The 21,243-nt window shown below is 40.5% G+C and overlaps 3 protein-coding genes and 1 long non-coding RNA gene across 4 annotated transcripts; 2 read left to right on the top strand and 2 right to left on the bottom strand.

The window, feature by feature from the left end:
* Window positions 1-42: 42 nt before the first annotated feature.
* LOC109902072 (ras-related protein Rab-5A-like) lies at window positions 43-8,915 on the bottom strand. The gene is made up of 6 exons (XM_020498137.2): window positions 8,709-8,915; window positions 4,816-5,043; window positions 4,426-4,577; window positions 1,909-2,031; window positions 1,676-1,769; window positions 43-1,565 (listed from the first exon to the last, which is right to left on the bottom strand). The coding sequence occupies exons 2-6, from the start codon at window positions 4,979-4,981 to the stop codon at window positions 1,450-1,452; spliced, it is 651 nt and encodes a 216-aa protein (XP_020353726.1). The 5' UTR covers window positions 4,982-5,043; window positions 8,709-8,915; the 3' UTR covers window positions 43-1,449.
* A 1,180-nt stretch (window positions 8,916-10,095) lies between these two features.
* LOC109901736 (EF-hand domain-containing family member B-like) lies at window positions 10,096-11,996 on the top strand. The gene is made up of 5 exons (XM_031838088.1): window positions 10,096-10,191; window positions 10,638-10,875; window positions 11,101-11,230; window positions 11,369-11,440; window positions 11,833-11,996. Exons 1-5 carry the CDS (start codon window positions 10,096-10,098, stop codon window positions 11,957-11,959), a joined length of 663 nt encoding a protein of 220 aa, XP_031693948.1. The 3' UTR covers window positions 11,960-11,996.
* Window positions 11,997-13,146: 1,150 nt separating this feature from the next.
* LOC116352868 (uncharacterized) lies at window positions 13,147-15,068 on the top strand. Its single transcript, XR_004202477.1, has 4 exons — window positions 13,147-13,919; window positions 14,045-14,150; window positions 14,334-14,515; window positions 14,796-15,068. It is a non-coding gene; the product is annotated as an uncharacterized LOC116352868 (long non-coding RNA).
* A 121-nt stretch (window positions 15,069-15,189) lies between these two features.
* Window positions 15,190-20,939, bottom strand: LOC109902071 (m-AAA protease-interacting protein 1, mitochondrial-like). Its single transcript, XM_031786715.1, has 3 exons — window positions 20,772-20,939; window positions 18,985-19,129; window positions 15,190-17,225 (listed from the first exon to the last, which is right to left on the bottom strand). Exons 1-3 carry the CDS (start codon window positions 20,839-20,841, stop codon window positions 17,147-17,149), a joined length of 294 nt encoding a protein of 97 aa, XP_031642575.1. The 5' UTR covers window positions 20,842-20,939; the 3' UTR covers window positions 15,190-17,146.
* Window positions 20,940-21,243: the final 304 nt, after the last annotated feature.

The raw sequence follows: 21,243 nt of genomic DNA on the forward strand, positions 1-21,243 counted from the left end.
CTTGCAGTTCTTGTGATATTGAAAACATAAAGGCATGCAATATACCTAATTTATTGAATTTATTGACTTGTACCCTGATACTCAAACTGATCAGTCCTTCACTAGTCATGTTTTACATTGTTAAATCCACCTGGCTTCAGAAAGACTACCAGTCAGATAGTGCTACTATCGGTTGTTTGAGGCAATAGAGGTTAGCAAGTCCGACACAGTGCATGAGTTTTATAAAACGTAATGGCCAGTCATTAATTAAACTATAACCAACAATTGTGCAATGCAATAGTCCTCTGAAATATGAACAGACCATTGAGAAAAGTAACAAGACACAGGTGAATTGCAATTGAATTGTTAATAACACTACATATTTAAAAAGACCACCATTGATTAGCATTTAACCAGTTTGTGACAAGGTAAAAAAACACATAGCTGACCTAGACCTACATTGGTGTACTGTACAATTGTTTGAAATCTCTAGACATTTTCCGGACAAGCTTATGCCCTCCAATATGTATTGGTAGGAGACAACATTGCAACGCCATATATAACAGTAGAGTAATATTCCAGACTGATGATAGGTAATAGTCAAGACTTATGTTGGTGCATGTTTTGAGGCCTAATTTTAAACACCACTAATTCTGACAAGTTGATAGCTGAACAATAGCAGTTTGGGGAAACAAAGGACTTGTCATATGGTAGGTCTTAACAAGACAATTTACAAAGCTTGTCTGAGCATGTCCAACTGTCTCAGTGTTCTTCATTAAATCAATGCATCAACCAGAGAATGTTGTGATTTCAAGAGGGACTTCCAATGATGCACAAGCCAGTCATCATAGATGTGACAAACTTGCAGTCACCAGCCATCCAATAACAAAACCACCCTTAAATCCTGTTCAACCAGTTGGATGTTCTCGCCAAACTTCTCTGCAGACAAAGATGTTGTCGTCTCGGCAGCAGGTGCAAGGAAGTGGAATGCTTGGTTTGACAGTCCTTGCCTGACACGGCTTCAATAACGTTATTATACTCAGTACAAACAGTAATAGCCTCCAGGCATTTAACAATGGATGAATTTGGTTTGTTTTGGTTGGAAGGACACAACTTACTTTTATCCCCAGTCCACTAACCCTATGACCTAGGTTACACTTTCTCTTCAGGGAATCAGACAGACACACACCTCTCTCATATGGATTAGTCTTCCAACTGAATGAAGTAAAAAAAAAAAATATGTTTTAGGCCTTGTAGTGATACATGCATACATTATACTGACATAATACTTTTTTTTGTTTTTACTTTCATTTAAAAAAATGGTAAATGCAGCTATACAGAGTCTTTAGCTATTCCAGGGAGAAAGGACGAGAGGTGGAAGGTGATGTCAGAAAGGGGAACACCGTGTCCAGATGTTATTCAAAGTTAGGAGGAGAGGGGGAAGGTGCATGTGGGAAGAGTGGGCCAGATTTAGGTACTGCAGCAGGAGCGACTGGCCGGCTGAGCTGCCTCCGTAAGATCCACTCCCCGGTTCCGCCCACTGTACGCGCCGTCAGCTTGAGGCTCGTTCTTGGGTAAATTCTTTGCTGTGAAGCGATAGGGAAAAGGTTTAGGACCTGTGTTTCTATTATCAGATTGATAGACGCTTTAACATTTTCAAACTAAGTGTAATGAACATGGAACATAAAACACTTACCAATAGCCATGAACATCTCATTAACGTTCATAGAGGTCTTTGCTGATGTTTCCATGAACAGTAAACTGTTATCATCTGCGTATGACTGGGCATCCTGGAAGAAAACCACCAAAATCAGTCAATATGCAACAAAGGTTGTGTTTAACTGCCTTATAGGTCAAATTGTATGATGACTCCATTGAGAATAAAACTAGCACAGTGTAATGTTCATTAGCAAATTCACTGGCACGAACCTGAAAATCCAATGCTCTTTTGTTTGCAAGGTCAGCTTTGTTCCCAGCTAAAGCTATTACAATATTTGGACTGGCTTGTCTCTGAAGCTCCTTAACCCAGTTCTTTGCTCGTGCAAAGGACTCCTGGCAAACATCAGAGGACGAGAGATTAAGTCAGACAATAACAAGGTCCTTGTGGAAGAATGACAACACAACCCCTCCCTTCATTCCCTGGTTATGCTATTGACTTTGCAGGATATCCAAAATGTGGTCTCATTAAAGGAGAACTTCTATAAAATATGACAATTAAGTATAATGTTCCCCAGCTTACATGTATGGGGAGTTTGTCAACAAGATGTATCATATTGCTGAGTTGAAGGCATGCTCTGCTCCAAACATTGGCTTAAGCTTTGTGTACAAAGCATTGAGTTAGAAAACCAAGCTCGTTTGACAGCTTATTTCCATGAAATACTACGTTCTAACAACTTCCCAGCAAACATCTTAGCAAATAAAGCAAAAGCAGACATGGGGATCAACATAGAATTTCTCATTGGAGTTGCTCTTTTTTTTTTTCACCAGGTTTGTTCATCTCAATGAGACTCTTTTACAAGAGAGACCTGGCCAAAATTGCAGCACAAAGTATCAGAAACATTTAACATAAAAAGATCAATTTACACATTGAACAGAAAGATGGTTTGGGAAAGTGTGGTGCAACTAGGGGTAAAAACAATGACAGCCCCTCAATTCATTTGTTAAAACAAAAGTGCCCTAGATGTTACAAGTTTGTTAGGACCAAATTAAATTAATAGGGATATTTTAGAATTGGGTCAAATCTAAGGACTACAGAAAGATGCTTGAAAACATGTCAGCAAAACGAGGCTACCCCTTTCCTCAATATTTTCTTCAGATTCTCAACTAGGCCTAATCATCAAACTCCTGCTAAATGTTCACAAAATGTCTTCAGCTGTACCTAATGCTATACAGTTAATTCGGAAAGTATTCAGACCCCTTTACTTTTTACACATTGTTACGTTACAGCCTTATTCTAAAATTGATTAAATTGTTTGTGCCCCCTCATCAATCTACACACAATGACAAAGCAAAAACAGGCACAGACATTTTTGCAAATGTATTAAAGATATGTGAAATTTGATATTTCAGGTTTAGAAGTATTCAGACCCTTTACTCAGTACTTTGTTGAAGCACCTTTGGCAGAGATTACAGCCTCGAGTATTATTGGGTATGACGCTACAAGCTTGGCAAACCTGACTTGAACCCTCTCAAGCTCTGTCAGGTTGGATGAGGAGCTATTTTCATGTCTCTCCAGAGAAGTTTGATCGAGTTCAAGTCTGGGCTCTGGTTGGGCCACTCAAGGACATTCAGAGACTTGTTCCAAAGCCACTCCGTTGTCTTGGCTGTGTGTTTAGGGCCGTTGTCTTGTTGGAAGGTGAACCTTCGCCCCAGTCTAAGGTCCTGAGCACTCTGGAGCAGGTTTTCATCAAGGATCTCACTGTACTTTTCTCTGTTCATCTTTCCCCTCGATCCTGACTAGTCTCCCAGTCCCTGCCACTGAAAAACATCTCCACGGCATGATGCTGCCACCACCATAGGGGTGGTGCCAGATTTCCACCAGACGTGACGCTTGGCATTCAGGCCAAAGAGTTCAATCTTGGTTTCATCAGAGCAGCTTGTTTCTCATGGTCTGAGAGTCCTTTAGGTGCCTTTAGCGGGATGTCATGTGCCTTTTACTGAAGAGTGGCGTCTGTCTGGTCACTCTACCATAAAGGCCTGATTGGTGGAGGGCTGCAGAGATGGTTGTCCTTCTGAGAGGTTCCCCCATCTCCACAGAGGAACTCTGGAGCTCTGTCAGTGACCATTGGGTTTGTGGTCACCTCCCTGGCCTGGGCCAATCTCCCCCAATTCCTCATTCAGCTCTAGGAAGAGTCTTGGTGGTTCCAAACATCTGCCATTTAAGAATGATGGAGGCACTGTGTTCTTGGGGACCTTCAATGCGGCAGAAATGTTTTGGTACCCTTCCACCAAATCTGTGCCTCGACACAATCCGGTCTTGGATATCTACGGACAATTCCATCGACCTCATGGCTTGGTTTTTGCTCTGACATGAACTGTCAACTATGGGACCTTATATAGACAGGTGTGTGCGCCTTTCCAAATCATGTCCATTCAATGGAATTTACCACAGGTGAACTCCAATCAAGTTGTAGAAACATCTCAAGGATGATCAAAGGAAACAGGATGCACCTGAGCTCAATTTCGAGTCTCATAGCAAAAGGTCTGAATACTTACCTTATTTACGTATCTGGTTTTTATTTTTAATACATGTCTAAAACCCTGTTTTTGCTTTGTCATTATGGGGTTGTGTGTGTAGATTGATGAGGGGAAAAAAATATTTAATCAATTTTAGAATAAAAATGTGGAAAACGGGAAGGGGTCTGAATACTTTCCAAATGCACTGTACCTAATTTAAGAGTCTCTTTTAATGTGTGACAGAGTACATAAACCTGGCTGCTGACTCACTTTGTTAGTGATGTCGTAGACCACGATCGCGGCCTGGGCACCTCTGTAGTACATGGGTGCTAAGCTGTGGTAGCGCTCCTGACCAGCTGTGTCCCAGATCTCAAACTTGACTGTTGTGTCATCCAAACATACTGTCTGAGTCAGGAAGGCAGCTGAGAGGAGACACAGTCAAAGCAGCATTTAGAATTTTGTTTGCAGTAGGCTATAAGAAAAACATCTGGCTGTCCAGTTTCCAACAATGGACTATATATACACACATCATGGGAGATTGCATAACCTACAGAATGTAATCAGAAATGTAATCAGAATCACTACAGGACAAAAAAGATAGTGGAATGGACATAACCCAAAACCACTAACACATGAATAGAAGATGTCAGATCAGCCAACCTCCGATTGTGCTCTCTTGGAATTCATGAAACTGGCCCTTGACGAAGCGAAGTACAAGACTGGACTTTCCCACGGCGGACTCCCCTAAGAGTACTAATTTGAACTGGGAGATCTTGTTGCCTGTGTTCGGCCCATTGGGTCGTGTAGCACCACCCCTACTTGCCATGTCCTACACCCCAGTCTCTTGCTCTGGATGCAGAAGTACCGCTTGAATGGTTACTCCTAGAACTGCCAAAAATGAGATGTCACATTACTTAAATTGTCAATAGATCAGTGAATAAAGTAGTGGGGGAAAAAAATAAATACAACTACAAAATAATCCTAATGATCAACTTTGACATTGAATTGGTTAGAAATTGTTAAATTAGCTTTGTCTCTGATCATCGTTGTAATATCATTGAATCACAGGATGTAGCTAGCTAGTTAACTACAGACAGTATTTGGAAATGTGACAACGACTTTCACTTGGCAATTAGCTAGTAACATTAGACTTGTTTACAAAGAATATATTACACCTATTTCTTAACTGTCCAAACTAGGGTTGTAAAGGGTCAGAAACCTTCCGGGAAATTTCGGGGGTTTTCTATGGGAAGTTAAGCCCGGGAATTTTGCTTAAATTCTCTCTCTTTTTTAAGTTAGCTTATAACAGTGAATTTTTTTTTGAGGGATACACAAGGCAATTTTGGTTAAACTATCCCCAATTCAATGGAATTGCAACCCTCTGCATGCACACTGCATTCTTCCATCACATGTACAGCTGATTCTCAAGATCTTGCACACTAATGAGATGCTATTGAGCCCACACTACTACACTGTCTGAGCCAAGGACTACATGCTTTCTGGTAAGTTTTGATTAAAATACTGGGTGAATATATTTTATGACATACATGATTTTGTTAGATAGTAAATAGTAGCCTACAGCAAAGTGTGTTTTAATCATTTCTAACTTGTTAATCATTTTTGCTAGTTAGTTTTAGTTAACATTTGGGTTTTAGCTAGCTTGAGCCTGCTAATTGAGTGTTAATTCACCTGTTTCCATACTTGTTTCATTTAAAAAATATATATATGTATCACAAAAGGAGTTGTTTAATCTAACTGCTTAACTATTTATCTGTACATGAATTGTATTCTGGTTTTTTTTCCCACTCTTTTTCTAATCTTTACAGGAAAATGCCAGGGGCACTATCTGATGTGTGGAGACATTTCACTGCAGCTAATGTAGAAAGAAAAGCTCTGTACATTTGCAAATACTGTGCCAAATCATATGTGAAGAATGCAACAAAGATGCAGAATCATCTGGCCAAGTACATAATGTTCCCTCAGCGCTCACAACAAGCAACCTCTGTTAGAAGTAGAGAAACTTTTGTCAGAGGTGAAAATTATGAATCAGACACATTATCGATAGCAACAGCTCATGGTCCTCCTGGAATCCAAAGTTTTTTTTTACTCAATGGGGGAACGAAGTCAGAGAAATGCTGATGAATGTCTTCGAGCTGTGTATGCTATTGGAAGACATTTCTGAATGTTGTTTGCCCAGCATAGATCCCGCAGAGACCAACCAGACATGCTTTATCTACTCATTTGCTGGATGCAGAGTTCAACAGAGTGAAGGTCAAGCAAATCATAGACAAAGCAGACTGTATTGCAATCATCTCTGATGGGTGGTCAAATGTTCGAGGGCAAGGAATAATTAACATCATCATCATCATCTCCACCACTCAACCAGTATTCTACAAGAGCACAGACAAGGGACAACAGACACACACGTCTCTACATTGCAGATGAGCGGAAGGCAGTCATCAATGACCTTGGACCTTGAATCTGCTCCTCTGCTCCTCAAGGACATCATGGCACTGAAAACAATGGATACACTCAAGAAGAGAGCCAAGGAAATGGCTAGGTATGTGAAGGGTCATCAAGGTATAGCAGCAATCTACCTCACCAAGCAAAGTGAGATGAATAAGAGCACCACATTGAAGCTGCCCAGCAACACCCGTTGGGGTGGTGTTGTCATGTTTGACAGTCTCCTGGAGGGGAAGGGGTCTCTCCAAGAATTGGCGATATCACAGTCTGTAGATATAGACAGCCCCATCAAGAGGATCCTCCTGGATGATGCATTTTTGGAGAGAGTGGTATGCAGCCTGAAACTCCTGAAACATACAGCAGTAGTCATTGCATGGATTGAGGGAGACAATGCCATTCGGTCTGATGTTCAGACTCTGCTTGCAGATGTAAAAGAAGAAATTCGTACTGCCCTGCCCACTTCACTGTTGCTCCAAGCAGAGGAAACTGCAATTCTGAAATACATTAAAAAGCATAAAGACTTCTACCTGAAGCCCATACACACCGCAGCATACATGTTGGACACTGAGTATGCTGGCAAGAGCATCCTGTCTGGTGCAGAGATCAACAAGGCCTATGGTGTCATCACTATCGTGTCTCACCACCTTGGCCTGGATGAGGGCAATGTTTTTGGCAGTCTGGCGAAGTACACTTCCAAGCAAGGGCATTGGGAAGGAGATGCAATATACCAACAAATCTCATCAGCCACCTGGTGGAAAGGACTTTGTGGAGCTGAGGCTCTTTCCCCTGTTGCCTCAATCATCCTCCAAATCCCACCAACATCAGCCACCTCAGAGCCCAACTGGTCCTTGTTTGGGAACACACACACCAAAGCACACAACAAGCTGACCAATACAAGGGTTGAAAAATTGGTGGCCATCTGGGCAAATTTGAGGCATTTCGAGCCAGACAATGAGCCATCCTCAACAAGATTGGAATGAAGAGAGTGAAGATGAGGCCTCAGAGGCCTCAGAGTCTGATGTACAAGAGGTGGACATTGAGGAGTTACAGGGAGAAGGGAGAAGACATGGAAGCCTGAGAGGAATACAACCAAAGCTTTATATTCTAGAATATTCTAATTTTATAGATGCATGTTGAAAACGTTTTTTGGAGATGCAATGGATCATTGGGGATCATTCAATATTCCCTTTCTTTTTTTCAGTGAAATCATCCCATGTGAAGAGTCAACTAATTTAGTTAAAGTTCAACTCATAACTAAATCGTTTTTTTTTATTGGAAGGATTTAATCATTTGCATTTATGTATACTTATGATAAGGTAAAATGTTTGTCGCCAAATGATATGGTAAATATATCAAATGCAAAAAACATCTACATTTAAAGGGTATTAATAATAATATATTCCCACGGAAAGTTTCCACATCTGAATATTTCCCAAAATGTGCAACCCTAGTCCCAACAAGTAAACACAACAAGCCATTGTGTCTAGTCTAGCCAAAAATAATTGCAGTGAAGACATGTCGGTCGAAATCGTGTTACGTCAGTCTTAACCACAAATAACCACTGTGTTGACTAGCAAGCTAGTAAGTCATGATGGCGGATAAAACCTATCAGGCACTGTGTCCGTCAAAAATAATGATTAGCTTCCTCTGGACCAATGGGTGGGACGATCTTGTCTATGACAAATTGGTTAGCTAGCCAGCCAGTTACAATTAGCTAACGTAGTTCGCTATAATTATTTAGATTAGGTGGCTACTGTTATCGAGCTAGTTTACTTTATCTAGCTAACTAACTACAGTACATACAGTCTATTGAAGAATGTGCTAGTTCGTACACGAAAACTATCGGTCTTACTGCTAGCAAGCGACATAAGGTTGAACCACACCTCACCCTGCTTCACGCAAATACATAGAAGCTAGCTACATACATACATTTCAATGGTCAACACATAACAGTATATTAAGAACAGGTCAACTGTTGATTTATTATTTGCTGTGAGCTAGCTAACAAAACATAGCTTTCGGCCTAGCCAGGGCTAGCTAACAAGCTAGTTTTGCCGGTAAACTAGCTAGCTAGAATGATATCTGCTTACCTTATCCGATATCATTAACTAGGTAGCTGAAGGGATTAACAAAAATATATATATATATTTCCGGCACTCCACAATCTTTTCAAAGGTCGATCAATTTCATAAAGCTTATCCCTTTCCCACTTCCCGTTTGTTTTGTATGGTACGGTGTATGATGATAAATCGAGCATCTACGTAGCGCTGAGAATAAACCAATCACACACTCGTGTTAAAGGGGGAATCTGCGATTTTGAGGTTATACAATGTTTGTTTACATTTACTTTGTTGGAGTAAAACAAACGTATATTTAGGGTTCTGATGGGGTAAGACAGTTGAACTAAGTTCGAGGCATTTATAAGTTATATTCTTAAAGAATCAATTTGTGCATTTAATTAATGTACAAGTCCAAAAATCGATGGAGCAACTGCAGATTGCCACTAATGAAAGGAACCGGAAAACGAATAATTTTATTAGGCAAAGAGGTAATGTTACACAAGTGTGATAACTCATTCACAAAAAACTTTGTAACATATAACATGACTTGATGTATGCAACTTTGTCATAACATGTCATATTGTTAAAGTGTAGGCTAAAAGCAAACATTTGCAATGTTCATAATCATACAGGTTCTTAATTGTTTTTTTATTTATACTTATACCTTTATTTAACTACGCAAGTCAGTTAAGGACAAGTTCTTATTTACAATGACGGCCTAGGAACAGTGGGTTAACTGCCTTGTTCAGGGGCAGAACGACAGTCATGATGTATGTATTGTAGAAGGCCCACAATGTGGTTACTTAAGTCCGATTTGGATATATTTAGCTGTTTTTGCTTTAGAAGTTGTCCCTTTTCAGATTTAGAAGTGACTTGCTAAATGCTAACTCCCTTTCAGAAAAACTGGTTAGCATAGTTAGCATACAGAAATCGGTAGTGGTAATCAGTCGTTTTTAACTGTAATGCAGTTGATTGGTGACAATGACATGAACATGTGTTGGGGTTAACATCTATACAAACATTATACTCCGATTTTTTATCTCAACATAGTGTGAAATACACATAAACAATAGCCAAAATGTAGACTAATGTTGCTGGGGGGCAATGAGAAGATTCGGGATCTTTCCCTCACGGCCCTTCCCCTACACATTTCCATGTCAATTCCATTGTTTTGATCGAGTTCGATTGACCTCTTTGCGCTGGAGTCACTTTTTCCCCGCCATAGTAATTATAACAATATAATGTTTATGTTTTGTTTTTCTAGAACACAGGCACAGTAAGCCTATAATTATAATTCCAATCAGATCAGACCTCGGTTTCCTAGTGGTGGAAATGTGAATGTGTCTGTTTGTATGGATGTATATTCAGTGTCTCACACACCTTCCCTTTAAAGCCCCAAACCCCACCAGTAGTGAGGATGTTTCTCAACACAACATGCCCAGGTGCAGTGACTATCCGAGTGTTCCATGGGAAAGCCAACGACCCTGACATTGCCAGTACTCTAGTTCATGGAGTGAGCAGCTAAGCTTCTATTTCGGTGAGTAGAGACCTAAATAAACAGAGACAAGCATAGTGAGTTTTAAGCTAACTAAACCCAGATTTTCATTTTACAGATGTAGGATCTTAATTTGATCCCTATTTTGTTGCTGAGAATTTTTACTGCATAACAGGAAATGCAAACGTGTAGTGTATTCATGGTTTAAAAAGACTTCTAAAGTTTCTAATTTCCAGACTTGATTTGCCCTAACAAAAAATGTATAAACCGCTACAGAAAATGTCCATTAATTATAATCCACATAATAATTCAAATTTCCTGTTGCTGCAGGATTGTTTTCCTGCTGTAGGAAACTGGCTAAAATTAAGATCATACACCTGTACATACATTTAACATGGTAGAGATCATCAACACATTAATTAATGGGATTGGTATGGTCGTATTTGTTTCTGTATTTCCTACAGGGTGGATTAGTGATCAACCCACCACCTAAGACCATCTATCAACAGAGGTTACATCAGCTCCACGAAGCTGGATATTCTACCAATCAAAAAGCCCCCCTGGGCATATCACATGATCAGAGCCCTGGGCTTCCAAGGTGCGGTGCGATTATCAACCCACCTAAAAGCGTGGAGCAGGTGGAGACAGAGGCTCAGGAGGGACACCAGTCTTATATCTGCTCCCACAATGCCTACTTTGTCAGTGAGTATTGTGGACATTTGTCTCTCTTTGGTTCTGACAGTGTTCAAATGGGGACTTCATTTAGGCTTGGAAGTAAATTATATGCTATTCAATATGTTGTTTTACACATTGATTTAACACCCATCATTTTCAGACACATTTCTGTAGAAACACCATAGCCAGTGGTTAATCATACCTGTTTGATTTTAGCCTGGGTAAATCCATCATAACTGTGTTGCGTCCCAGGTGAACAGGTTGATAGGAAATACAAGGGGAGCCGTTATGGAAAGGACGGCAGGTTCGGAGTGCCTACTCCCCACCACAACGATGGACGCAGTGTCTCCAAATCTCTCCACTGGTTGTGTGATACTCAGAAGTAAGCACTTATCCTACCTTATGTTTATTCAAAACACTCGACTTCTCATCACCATTCAATGTCACACAATGCATTGCCAATAGTCATGACATCAAATGTTGATTTGTGTACTGCTATTTTTTCCCATACTCATAACAGTGCAAAGTTTGTTTCTCAGAGATGTGATGACAGGGAAAGGATACAGCCACAGATTAGCAAAGTGCATGACCCGTAAGTCTATCACATTAACTCTTTAATGCAGATCTAGTTAAATGCCTGTTCAGTATATGTTCCAGACATGTGTATACACAACTCATGCCCAGCTACTACAGTAGCTTTACTTCCTCTATTCCCAGCCTTTTATAGCATAGCAGACACATTGAAAGTGCCAGCAGGTCATACATTTGGAATCTTGCTAGCGGCCAGATGAATTTGGTGAGTAAAATTTTAATTAATAAAAGGACGCATATTCATAAAAGGACACATATTGAGTTTTCTATTACAATGCCAGTATGAAATTGGTAAAAATGGGTAAAGCTATGATGTAGTCTAGAGGGGTGACCAAAATGTAAGCCTTCTGTTATTGTTTGAAGATGAAGAATTTGGTTTAACTTTCTCCACAGATGGTCAGTGCTGTACGCCAGCACCTCAAGAAGGTCAACTTCCACAACTTTAACTCCCTGCTGCAGGCCTTCAGGCACGACGACAAGGTTACATACAGTGCATTCAGAAAGTATTAAGACCCCTTGACTTTTTCCACATTTTGTTATGTTACAGCCTAATCCTAAAATGGATTTTTTTCTTAAATCAATCTACACTACACACAATCTGCACTCATCAATCTACACACAATACCCCATAATGACAAAGCAAAAACAGGTTTTTAGACATTTTTGCTAATTTATTACAAATAAAAAACAGAAATACCTTATTTACATAAGTATCTAGATCCTTTGCTATGAGTCTCGAAATTGAGGTCGGGTGCATCCTGTTTCCATTGATCATCCTTGAGATGTTTCTACAACTCTTGATTGGAGCACCACCTGTGGTAAATTAAATTGATTGGACATGATTTGAAAAAGCACACACCTGTCTGTAAAAGGCACATGACAGCCCGTTTGGAGTTTGCGAAAAGGCACCTAGAGGACTCTTAGACCATGAAAACAAAATTTTCTGGTCTGATGAAAACAAGATTGAACTATTTGACCTGAATGCCAAGCATCTGGAGGAAAGGTGGCATCATCCCTACGGGGAAGCATGGTGGTGGCAGCATCATGCTTGGGGTTTTTCAGCGGCAGGGACTGGGGGATTATTCAGGATAGAGGAAAAGATGAACGGAGCAAAGTACAGAGAGATTCTTGATGAAAACCTGCTCCAGAGCGCTCAGGACCACAGACTTGGGCGAAGGTTCACCTTCCAACAGGACAATGACCCTAAGCACACAGCCAAGACAACGCAGGAGTGGCTTCGGGACAAGTCTCTGAATGTCCTTCAGTTGCCCAGCCAGAGCCCGGACTTGAACCCGATCAAACATCACTGGATAGACCTGAAAATAGCTGTGCATCGACGCTCCCCATCCAACCTAACAGAGCTTGAGAGGATCTGCAGAGAAGAATGGGAGAAACTCCCCAAATACAGGTGGCCAAGCTTGTACTGTAGGGTCATACCCAAGAAGACTCAAAGGTGTAATCGCTGCCAAAGGTGCTTCAACAAAGTACTTAGTAAAGGGTCTGAATACGTATGTAAATGTAGAATTTTTAATACATTTGCAAAAATGTCTAAAAACCTGTTTTTGCTTTGTCACTATGGGGTATTGTGTGCAGATTGATGAGGGAAAACAACAATTTAATCCATTTTAGAATAAGGCTGTAATGCAACAATGCGAAAAAAGTAATGTTGTCTGAATACTTTTCGAATACACTGTATATACAATTCTACTGTATTAACTTGATAATATCACAGAATTTCTAAACCCCAGGACCTACATCGCAATACTTCCGGGAATGCTTTGCGAAGCAGACTCGACCGACCAGTCATGGGTTTGGGGTCTGCAAGTCAATGGGAGAAGTGAAAAATTCTTCCATAGTTGTTAATTTTCCTTAAATCTAAAGGCACAGCCTAGATTCAAGCCCATGTCTGAAGTAGCTGAACATGTTATTTCTCCAACGTTGTGAAAGTGACAAACTGACACATATTCATTTTCATCAAAAACAACTTAAAGTCGAAGGAGTGCCTTTGATTTGATTGCCTGCACATGTGCAGTTTGGCACGAGACTACCTTTAGGCCTGATGACATGTTTCTGCGCATGAGCTTAGCCAACCAACGTCGCCATGACATCGCCTACAAGTATTTCTATTGGAGAAGCAGTTTCTAGATATCTTCATACTGTACTGTCTTTGATAGTATTAAGTTAGTTTGAGTTCACTGTGTTCAGTCTGAGGTGTGTCTGTCTGTGTGTGTGCTATGTGCATGTGTTCGTGTGTGTGTGTGTGACTCCACAGAAGGGTCAGGGTGTGATCGACGGGGAGGACCTGCAGGACAAGTGTTGTCAGTTTAACCTGGACCTGAGTGGGCCGGTGCTGGATGACTTGATGGAGTACTGTGACATGGACAAAGATGGACTCATCAACTTTCAGGAGTTCGCCAACTTCCTCAACTGGAAGAACAAAATGCCCGCCAGTAAAGTGGAGCAGCGCATTCTGACTAGTGGTCAGTTACAGTGTCTAAGCATAGAAATATAATTACTAGAATGCTCATTCCCATGCAAGTACATTTTCTGTGATTGTTGTACTGGTGGTAATTCTATTCCCTTTTGATTGACAACTCTACCTCAGAGAGTAAGTCCAGCACGCCCCAGATAACATGCAGAGAGAGGCTCTCCCTGTGAGACCTGCAGCCTCAGAGGCTTTGGCCAGACCGGAGGACCGGGAACCTGCAGAGGTGGGCAGCACGCTGAAGAATAGATATTTAGGTGAAAGATGCATGAAGGGAAAATTCTATGAGTTTCAGCACACGATTTCTCACATTTGTATCTTAGCATTACAATGGACTGGTAGTCCTTTTCCCCCTGCTTCTCTACATTGTGTGAATCTCACTGTATAATTATGACATCTTTCCACACAGACTATCGTATGTACGGGACTCCCACAGTGTGCACCAACCTGGTGGCCCCGCGGATCAAGAGCGTCAGCGACAGCACTAACTACGGTGACCAGACCACAGCATTTGACTTCCTGTTTCCTACGCTGTACTCCCTAAGGGGAGTCCACATGGAGCACTTCTTCTGTCCCCGCACCTAAGAGGAGGTACAGAATACCAATGAACCCACTGAAGAATCAAGGGAGAGAAAGAAAGATATGGTCTCGTAGATTTTATAGAATAGCACTGGGACATACAGTACCATGTGGGATTTTGTGACAGCATTCAAAATGTAGGAAAAACGTTTCAAAAATATAATTGGTATGAACAATTCTGCCATTGGAGAAGTGATTGACACAAAATGTTATTGAAATAGGACGGAGCATGAGGAAATCATTTGTCAAAGAGATCTTCTGATTCTTATTTCCGCCTCCATTTCCTTTTCAGATCACTGACATATTCCGAAATGTGGGCGCAAGTATTTCCGAGGAGACATTTGCGGAGGCGTAGAAGCTGGCATCCATGAGACACCCCACTGGGGACGTGTGTGGAGATTTTCCAGGACGTTCTAAAGGAAATTCAAGCTAATTAAATCTGAATAGTATCTTTTACCTCCTCAGTATCTATTCTGTGAAAGAATGTACTTCAAGTGTTATTATTCTTTTTTTTTCTTTGAGACTAACTATTAATTGTCATATTAACGGTCATTAAAATTATTTTTGATTGTGGACTGTCATGTATTTTCTTAGGTTGAGAGCAATAAGCTGTTGCTAGAATAAGTAATACATTTTTTTCTGCTGCTAACTAAATGCTTACCCTTCCTGCATGTGATAATATACAATATCTACTCCTGACACCTAAGTAAATATTGAGAATTATGAGTACCATCAATGCCATCGGAGTCTTATCATTTGAAGTCCTGTTTATTCTGTCATACTCTTTGATTAGATTTACACACATATTTACTCTATGGTTGTATTAAGTCAGTGTTATAATGTTAATCTGTCAATCCTAATTAAATATGTGGCCACAGCCACAGCCTTAGACACACAAACACACAGGCGTGCGCACATACACACAAGCGTGCGCAAACACCCACCTACTGTACTGACGGCATATTGAATTGTTTGGATAACAATATCAACTTGAATAACCAGATGAATAAAAGGTTCCCGGGTGCATACACTAATCTATGTCGAAACCCAACAACACAGAAACATAACATGTTAATAAACAACACATGATCTTTTTGTCAGTGTTTTATCACAATTATTCTACTACTGTAAATGACCATTTAACAATCTGACACCCTGGCGTGGTGAATTGGCTAATATGCTATAAACATATTCACTAGCGTTTTAACATAAGTAAAGCTATGCACACTCATAATCACATTAGGAATAACCAGGAAGCGTCTAACCAGAACCCCCTACGCACCTGTCCATATTACCACGCCTGGAAATTATAATAATCCCCATCCATATTTCATTATGCATGAATTAATGCTTACTAATGAAGGAATTGTCTCTCTTTTTGATGCATCATTAATAGTGTGATTTAAGAGTTGACAGAATTGGATGAAACACAGTGTTCAATAGCCTGTCAGTGTAAATGTTTCACATTGTATTTGATTAAAAATCTATTTAACTAGGCAAGTCAGTTAAGAACAAATGGTTGTAGTTGTATACAATGAGGGCCTAATAGAGGATGTTTGATTTTGGCACTGGCACGATACATTACAGTACACCGACATCTGTGATTCCTTTGAGACATTTAATCATAATGTAAGATATTTGTATGCTTCATAAGCACTACATAAAACAAATCAACTATAAGCATCTGTCATACTCTATAAATGATGTATAAAGGGTGACATAACCATTAACACTGTAGGGTGATTTGCCAAATGTGACATTACACACTTTGTATGTTTTTACAAAATGTATAGAATATGACATATGCTTATAGATTATTTGTGAAGCATTTATGTAGTGCTTATGTATGCTATATAAAGCCTTTACAAGCTGTACTTCCTTTAAAGTGGGACCGGTATGTGTATACTATTCTACCTTTGTTTATTCCCAAACTAAACCGAGGTCACTTATGTAAAATGTGTATCATATAAACATCTATAGGAGGATAGGGAGACTTGCCAGTTATTATCCAACCGCTTTCAATCAACACTAATTCATAATGTGATTTGTGTAACACTATCGCCCCCTTCTGCTGAGGATTGTTGTGTTTATTAATTGTGTCTTACCTTTATAGATGCTATGCGGTATCAATTTTACTTCTGAATAATCAGACAACTAAGGTGTTTCTGAACAATACAGAACAACAGTTTAACCTGTGATACTGTTTCACAGAGACAAAATGTCATACAGTATCACCGTGAAGCAGTTTATTTTGTTCTGGGACAATCTATAACAGCAGGGATATTGTAGAAACGAATTGTTCATGCTGAGGTTCATAGAAAGTCTATTGTTCCCAACAAACCTGAGATCGGAGAACTTAGGGATAAATAATAGGTCTGTATTTCAGTGTGTAGGGCTCTGGTTCCATCCAGTCCACCCTACAAAGCAGCTAGGATTCAAGGTGACTCTTCTGTTGACTTGTAATGTTTCAGTTGAGTTTGTGTGCGCTTGGCTGAGTACAATGGTCCTGCTGATTGAAGTCCTGTTGGTTAATAATGTTTTGTTGAGTTTAATGTTGTCAGAGCTGAATTAGGTCAACGATGCTGTGTATGCTTGGTCTGATGCTGTATCCTGGTGACAGAGGTGTTCATGGGTCTTGTCCAATCACCCTATCAGTTTCCAGTGCCAGATGTTAGTGACTGTCCAATCAGGTTCAGCTCCCTTGGTCAGCTCCCAGTGGAATCTGAGAGGGGAGATGGAGGGAGGGAGGGAGGGAGGGAGAGAGAGAGAGAGAGAACAAAAGGAGAGGGAGAGAAACACATTAAAATTAGATCTCATAGAAATTGCTTTAGATTTTTCAATGGTGTTTTAGCACCTCTGCAAAGCGACAAGAGAAGTAGAGTGAATGAGACAGAGAGAGAGTAGAGAGAGAGAGTAGAGAGTAGAGCGAGAGAGTAGAGAGAGAGTGTAGAGAGAGAGAGTAGAGAGAGAGTAGAGAGAGAGAGAGTAGAGAGAGAGAGTAGAGAGAGAGAGTAGAGAGAGAGTAGAGAGAGAGAGGAGAGAGAGAGTAGAGAGAGAGAGTAGAGAGAGAGTAGAGAGAGAGAGTAGAGTGAATGAGACAGAGAGAGAGTAGAGAGAGAGTAGAGTGAATGAGACAGAGAGAGAGTAGAGAGAGAGAGAGTAGAGAGAGAGAGAGTAGAGAGAGTAGAGAGAGAGTAGAGAGAGAGTAGAGTGAATGAGACAGAGAGAGAGAGAGTAGAGAGAGAGAGTAGAGTGAATGACAGAGAGAGAGAGAGTAGAGAGAGAGAGTAGAGAGAGAGAGTAGAGAGAGAGTAGAGTGAATGAGACAGAGAGAGAGAGAGAGTAGAGAGAGAGAGTAGAGTGAATGAGACAGAGAGAGAGAGAGAGTAGAGAGAGAGAGTAGAGTGAATGAGACAGAGAGAGAGAGAGTAGAGAGAGAGAGTAGAGTGAATGAGACAGAGAGAGAGAGAGTAGAGAGAGAGAGTAGAGAGAGAGAGTAGAGTGAATGAGACAGAGAGAGAGAGAGTAGAGAGAGAGAGAGTCAGAGAGAAAGAGAGTGTGCCGACAAATATATTTTATAGAGTATACTTTTGAAGATGTATTCAAACAGCTGAGGGAAGACCATTTAAACCAATGCTGACAAACAACCAAACTAATCTTCCCACCGTCACCTTGAAAATAAGGTGAAGCATCTTAACAGAGCTCTCTTGTCCTGCCAAACTGTGTCTCAGCAATGAAAGGGGAAACATATGACGTTTGACAGGCTTTTAGAAAAGAGTTTAAGACCTGAAACAATGAGAGTGAGATTCTGGCCAACTAGGTAGGTGGATATTAGGTATGACAACCAAACCGTGTGGTCCGATTCCTAACTGGATTTCTGATCAGGAATGGGAGAAGAAGCTTGATCCTGCTCCGTGGATCGGAAGTGGATTTAATTCCTGTCATTATGCTTGGAGCAAATCGCGTAAGTGATTCAGACCAAACCAGAGGTTACAGCACTGAAGCCTTCTCTTCAATTGGTTATACACAGGTGTACTTTTATAGCACTTAGGAGGTGTTATAACACATTTCCTACACTGTCAACATACTATGTACAAAACATATAAAAGCAGCAAGAGCAAATACAATGTGCTTTCTTTATACACAATATAACTATCTCACGTAGAGGTTTGTATGTTTCCCATACTTCCCCCAACCTTTCTCTATGAGATGCAGAAAATGAAGTCCCTGTTTAGATGTTTGCATTACTTATTGTGGGTTCACATGCATGGAGAAGGTAAATAAAATATTGACAAACTCTCGCACATCAAATCTCTTGGCTTATCCATCCAGATCCAGTAAGAGATTAAGAATTGGTAGAGACACAGCACATAAAAGTTTTTAATTCATATTTAAGTAAAATTTAGGGAGACTTAATAATTATAATCCAAACATGTGGATGCATGAAATGAATATTGATTAGTCTTGGATGCCATGCTTACTCATAGACAGCTGTCACTATCTTCTTCTGTGGGCGGTCTTCTTCAGTGGTGGCCATTTTGAAGATCTTGGTACTCTCCTGGTCCTCAGGAACATCAGCAGTGGACATATGCCAGAACCTCATCACAATGAAGCAAAACTTCCTACCTGAGAATAAGAGGAAGCAGGAAAACAGAGAGTTAACAAAAGACAAATATACAGAAACAGTGAAGTAGGACACAGTTATGCGTCACACTAACACACACACACACACACACACACACACACACACACACACACACACACACACACACACACACACACACACACACACACACACACACACACACACACACACACACACACACACAGTTATGCCAACGCACCTGCGAAAGCAAAACGATATAGTATCATTTTCATTCTGGATTTTGATAGAGAGCAAGATGCAGTCTCCCTTGTGGTTCTTCAGGCAACCTTATGAAACTATCCGATGCTGTACCCATAATCCTTATGGTAAAACGTTTACTGTACCTACAATATCCAGTAGAGGGAACTAAATGTCTACAATTCAGTCTTGTACATGGATAGTTTCACAACTAAAATTGGCTGGGCAAAATAGGCACGTTTCTTAGCGTGAAATCAGATTCCCCATGGAACCTTGAATTGCAGAAGTTCTGTAAGGTCTTATTTCTAAAACCTTGCATTCCAGACCCATGCCTTTAAAGCTGCAATATGTAACTTTTTGGGTGACGACCAAATTCACTTAGAAATGTGGGTTATAAATCTGTCATTCTCATTGAAAGCAAGTCTAAGAAGCGGAAGGTCTGTTATATGTGTTATTTCTATTCTCCATTGTTAAGTTTCGTTTTTGCATCTTTTACTTTCAGTTTTGTAAACCAGCTTCAAACAGCTGAAAATACAGTATTTTTGGTTGTGGAAAATATATTTCACAGCGGTTTAGATGGTACAGTTATTCTCTACACTATACTTGCTTGTTTTGTTACATAAACTGAAATTAGGTGAACTATTAGAATTTGAGCATTCAGGAAATGGCGGAGCAATTTTTGCATAGTGCATATTTAATCATTAAGTCCAGAAAAACAATATACAGCCCAACACAAATAGACTTACTGTTAGAGATTGTTGTCACACATGCCCATGAACCAATGGACAATTTAGTTCAAATCAAATCTAATTTTATTGGTCGCATACACATGTCTAGCAGATGTTATTGCGGGTTTAGCTAAATCCTTGTGTTCCTAGCTCCAACAGTGCAGTAATATCTAACAATACACAACAATACACACACATCTAAAAGAAAAATAATGGAATTAAGAAATAAAGAAACATTAGGAAGAGCAATGTTGGAGTCCGGAGTATATATAAATATATACTGTATATATGTATATATACAGTATATTACTGTATGTGATGGCATGTATAGACATTATGGGCAGTATGTGGGTAAAATATATAGAATATCGGAGGAATACGTGGATAGAATAGTGTAAATACAGCAATAGTTGAATAAGATGGACTTGACTAGAATACAGTATATACATATGAAATGGGTTAAACAGTATGCAAACATTATTAGTGACCAGTGTTCCATGTCTATGTACATAGGGCAGCAGCCTCTAAGGTTCAGCAAATGAGTAACCAGGTAATAGCAGGCTAGGGATAGTGACTAAGTTCAGGACAGGGTACTGGGTGGAAGCCGGCTAGTGATGGCTATTTAACAGTCTGATGGCCCTGAGAGAGAAGCTGTTTTTCAGTCTCCCAGTCCCAGCTTTGATGCAGCTGTACTGACCTTGCCTTCTGGATGATAATGTGGTGAACAAGCCGTGGCTCAGGTGGCTGAGGTCCTTTATGATCTTCATGACCTTCCTTTGACACCGGGTGCTGTAGATGTCCTGAAGGGCAGGCAGTGTGCTCCCGGTGATGCGTTGGGCTGAGCGGTGCAGTTGCCGTGCATGGCTGTGACATAGCCTGACAGGATGCTCTCAATGGTGCATCTGTAAAAGTTTGTGAGGGTCTTAGGGACCAAGACAAATTTCTTCAGCCTCCTGTGGTTGATAAGGCGCTGTTGCAGCTTCTTCACCACACTGTCTGTGTGGGTGGACCATTTTAAATCGTCGGTGCTGTGTACGCCGGGGAACATTAAGCTTTTCACCTTCTCCCTCCGTCGGTGTGGATGGCGACGTGCTCCCTCTGCTGTCTCCTGAAGTCCACAATCAGATTCTTCGTTTTGTTGATGTTGAGGGAGAGGTTATTTTCCTGGC

This window comes from Oncorhynchus kisutch, linkage group LG13 (genome assembly GCF_002021735.2).
Source record: "Oncorhynchus kisutch isolate 150728-3 linkage group LG13, Okis_V2, whole genome shotgun sequence".
Taxonomy (NCBI): Eukaryota; Metazoa; Chordata; class Actinopteri; order Salmoniformes; family Salmonidae; genus Oncorhynchus; species Oncorhynchus kisutch.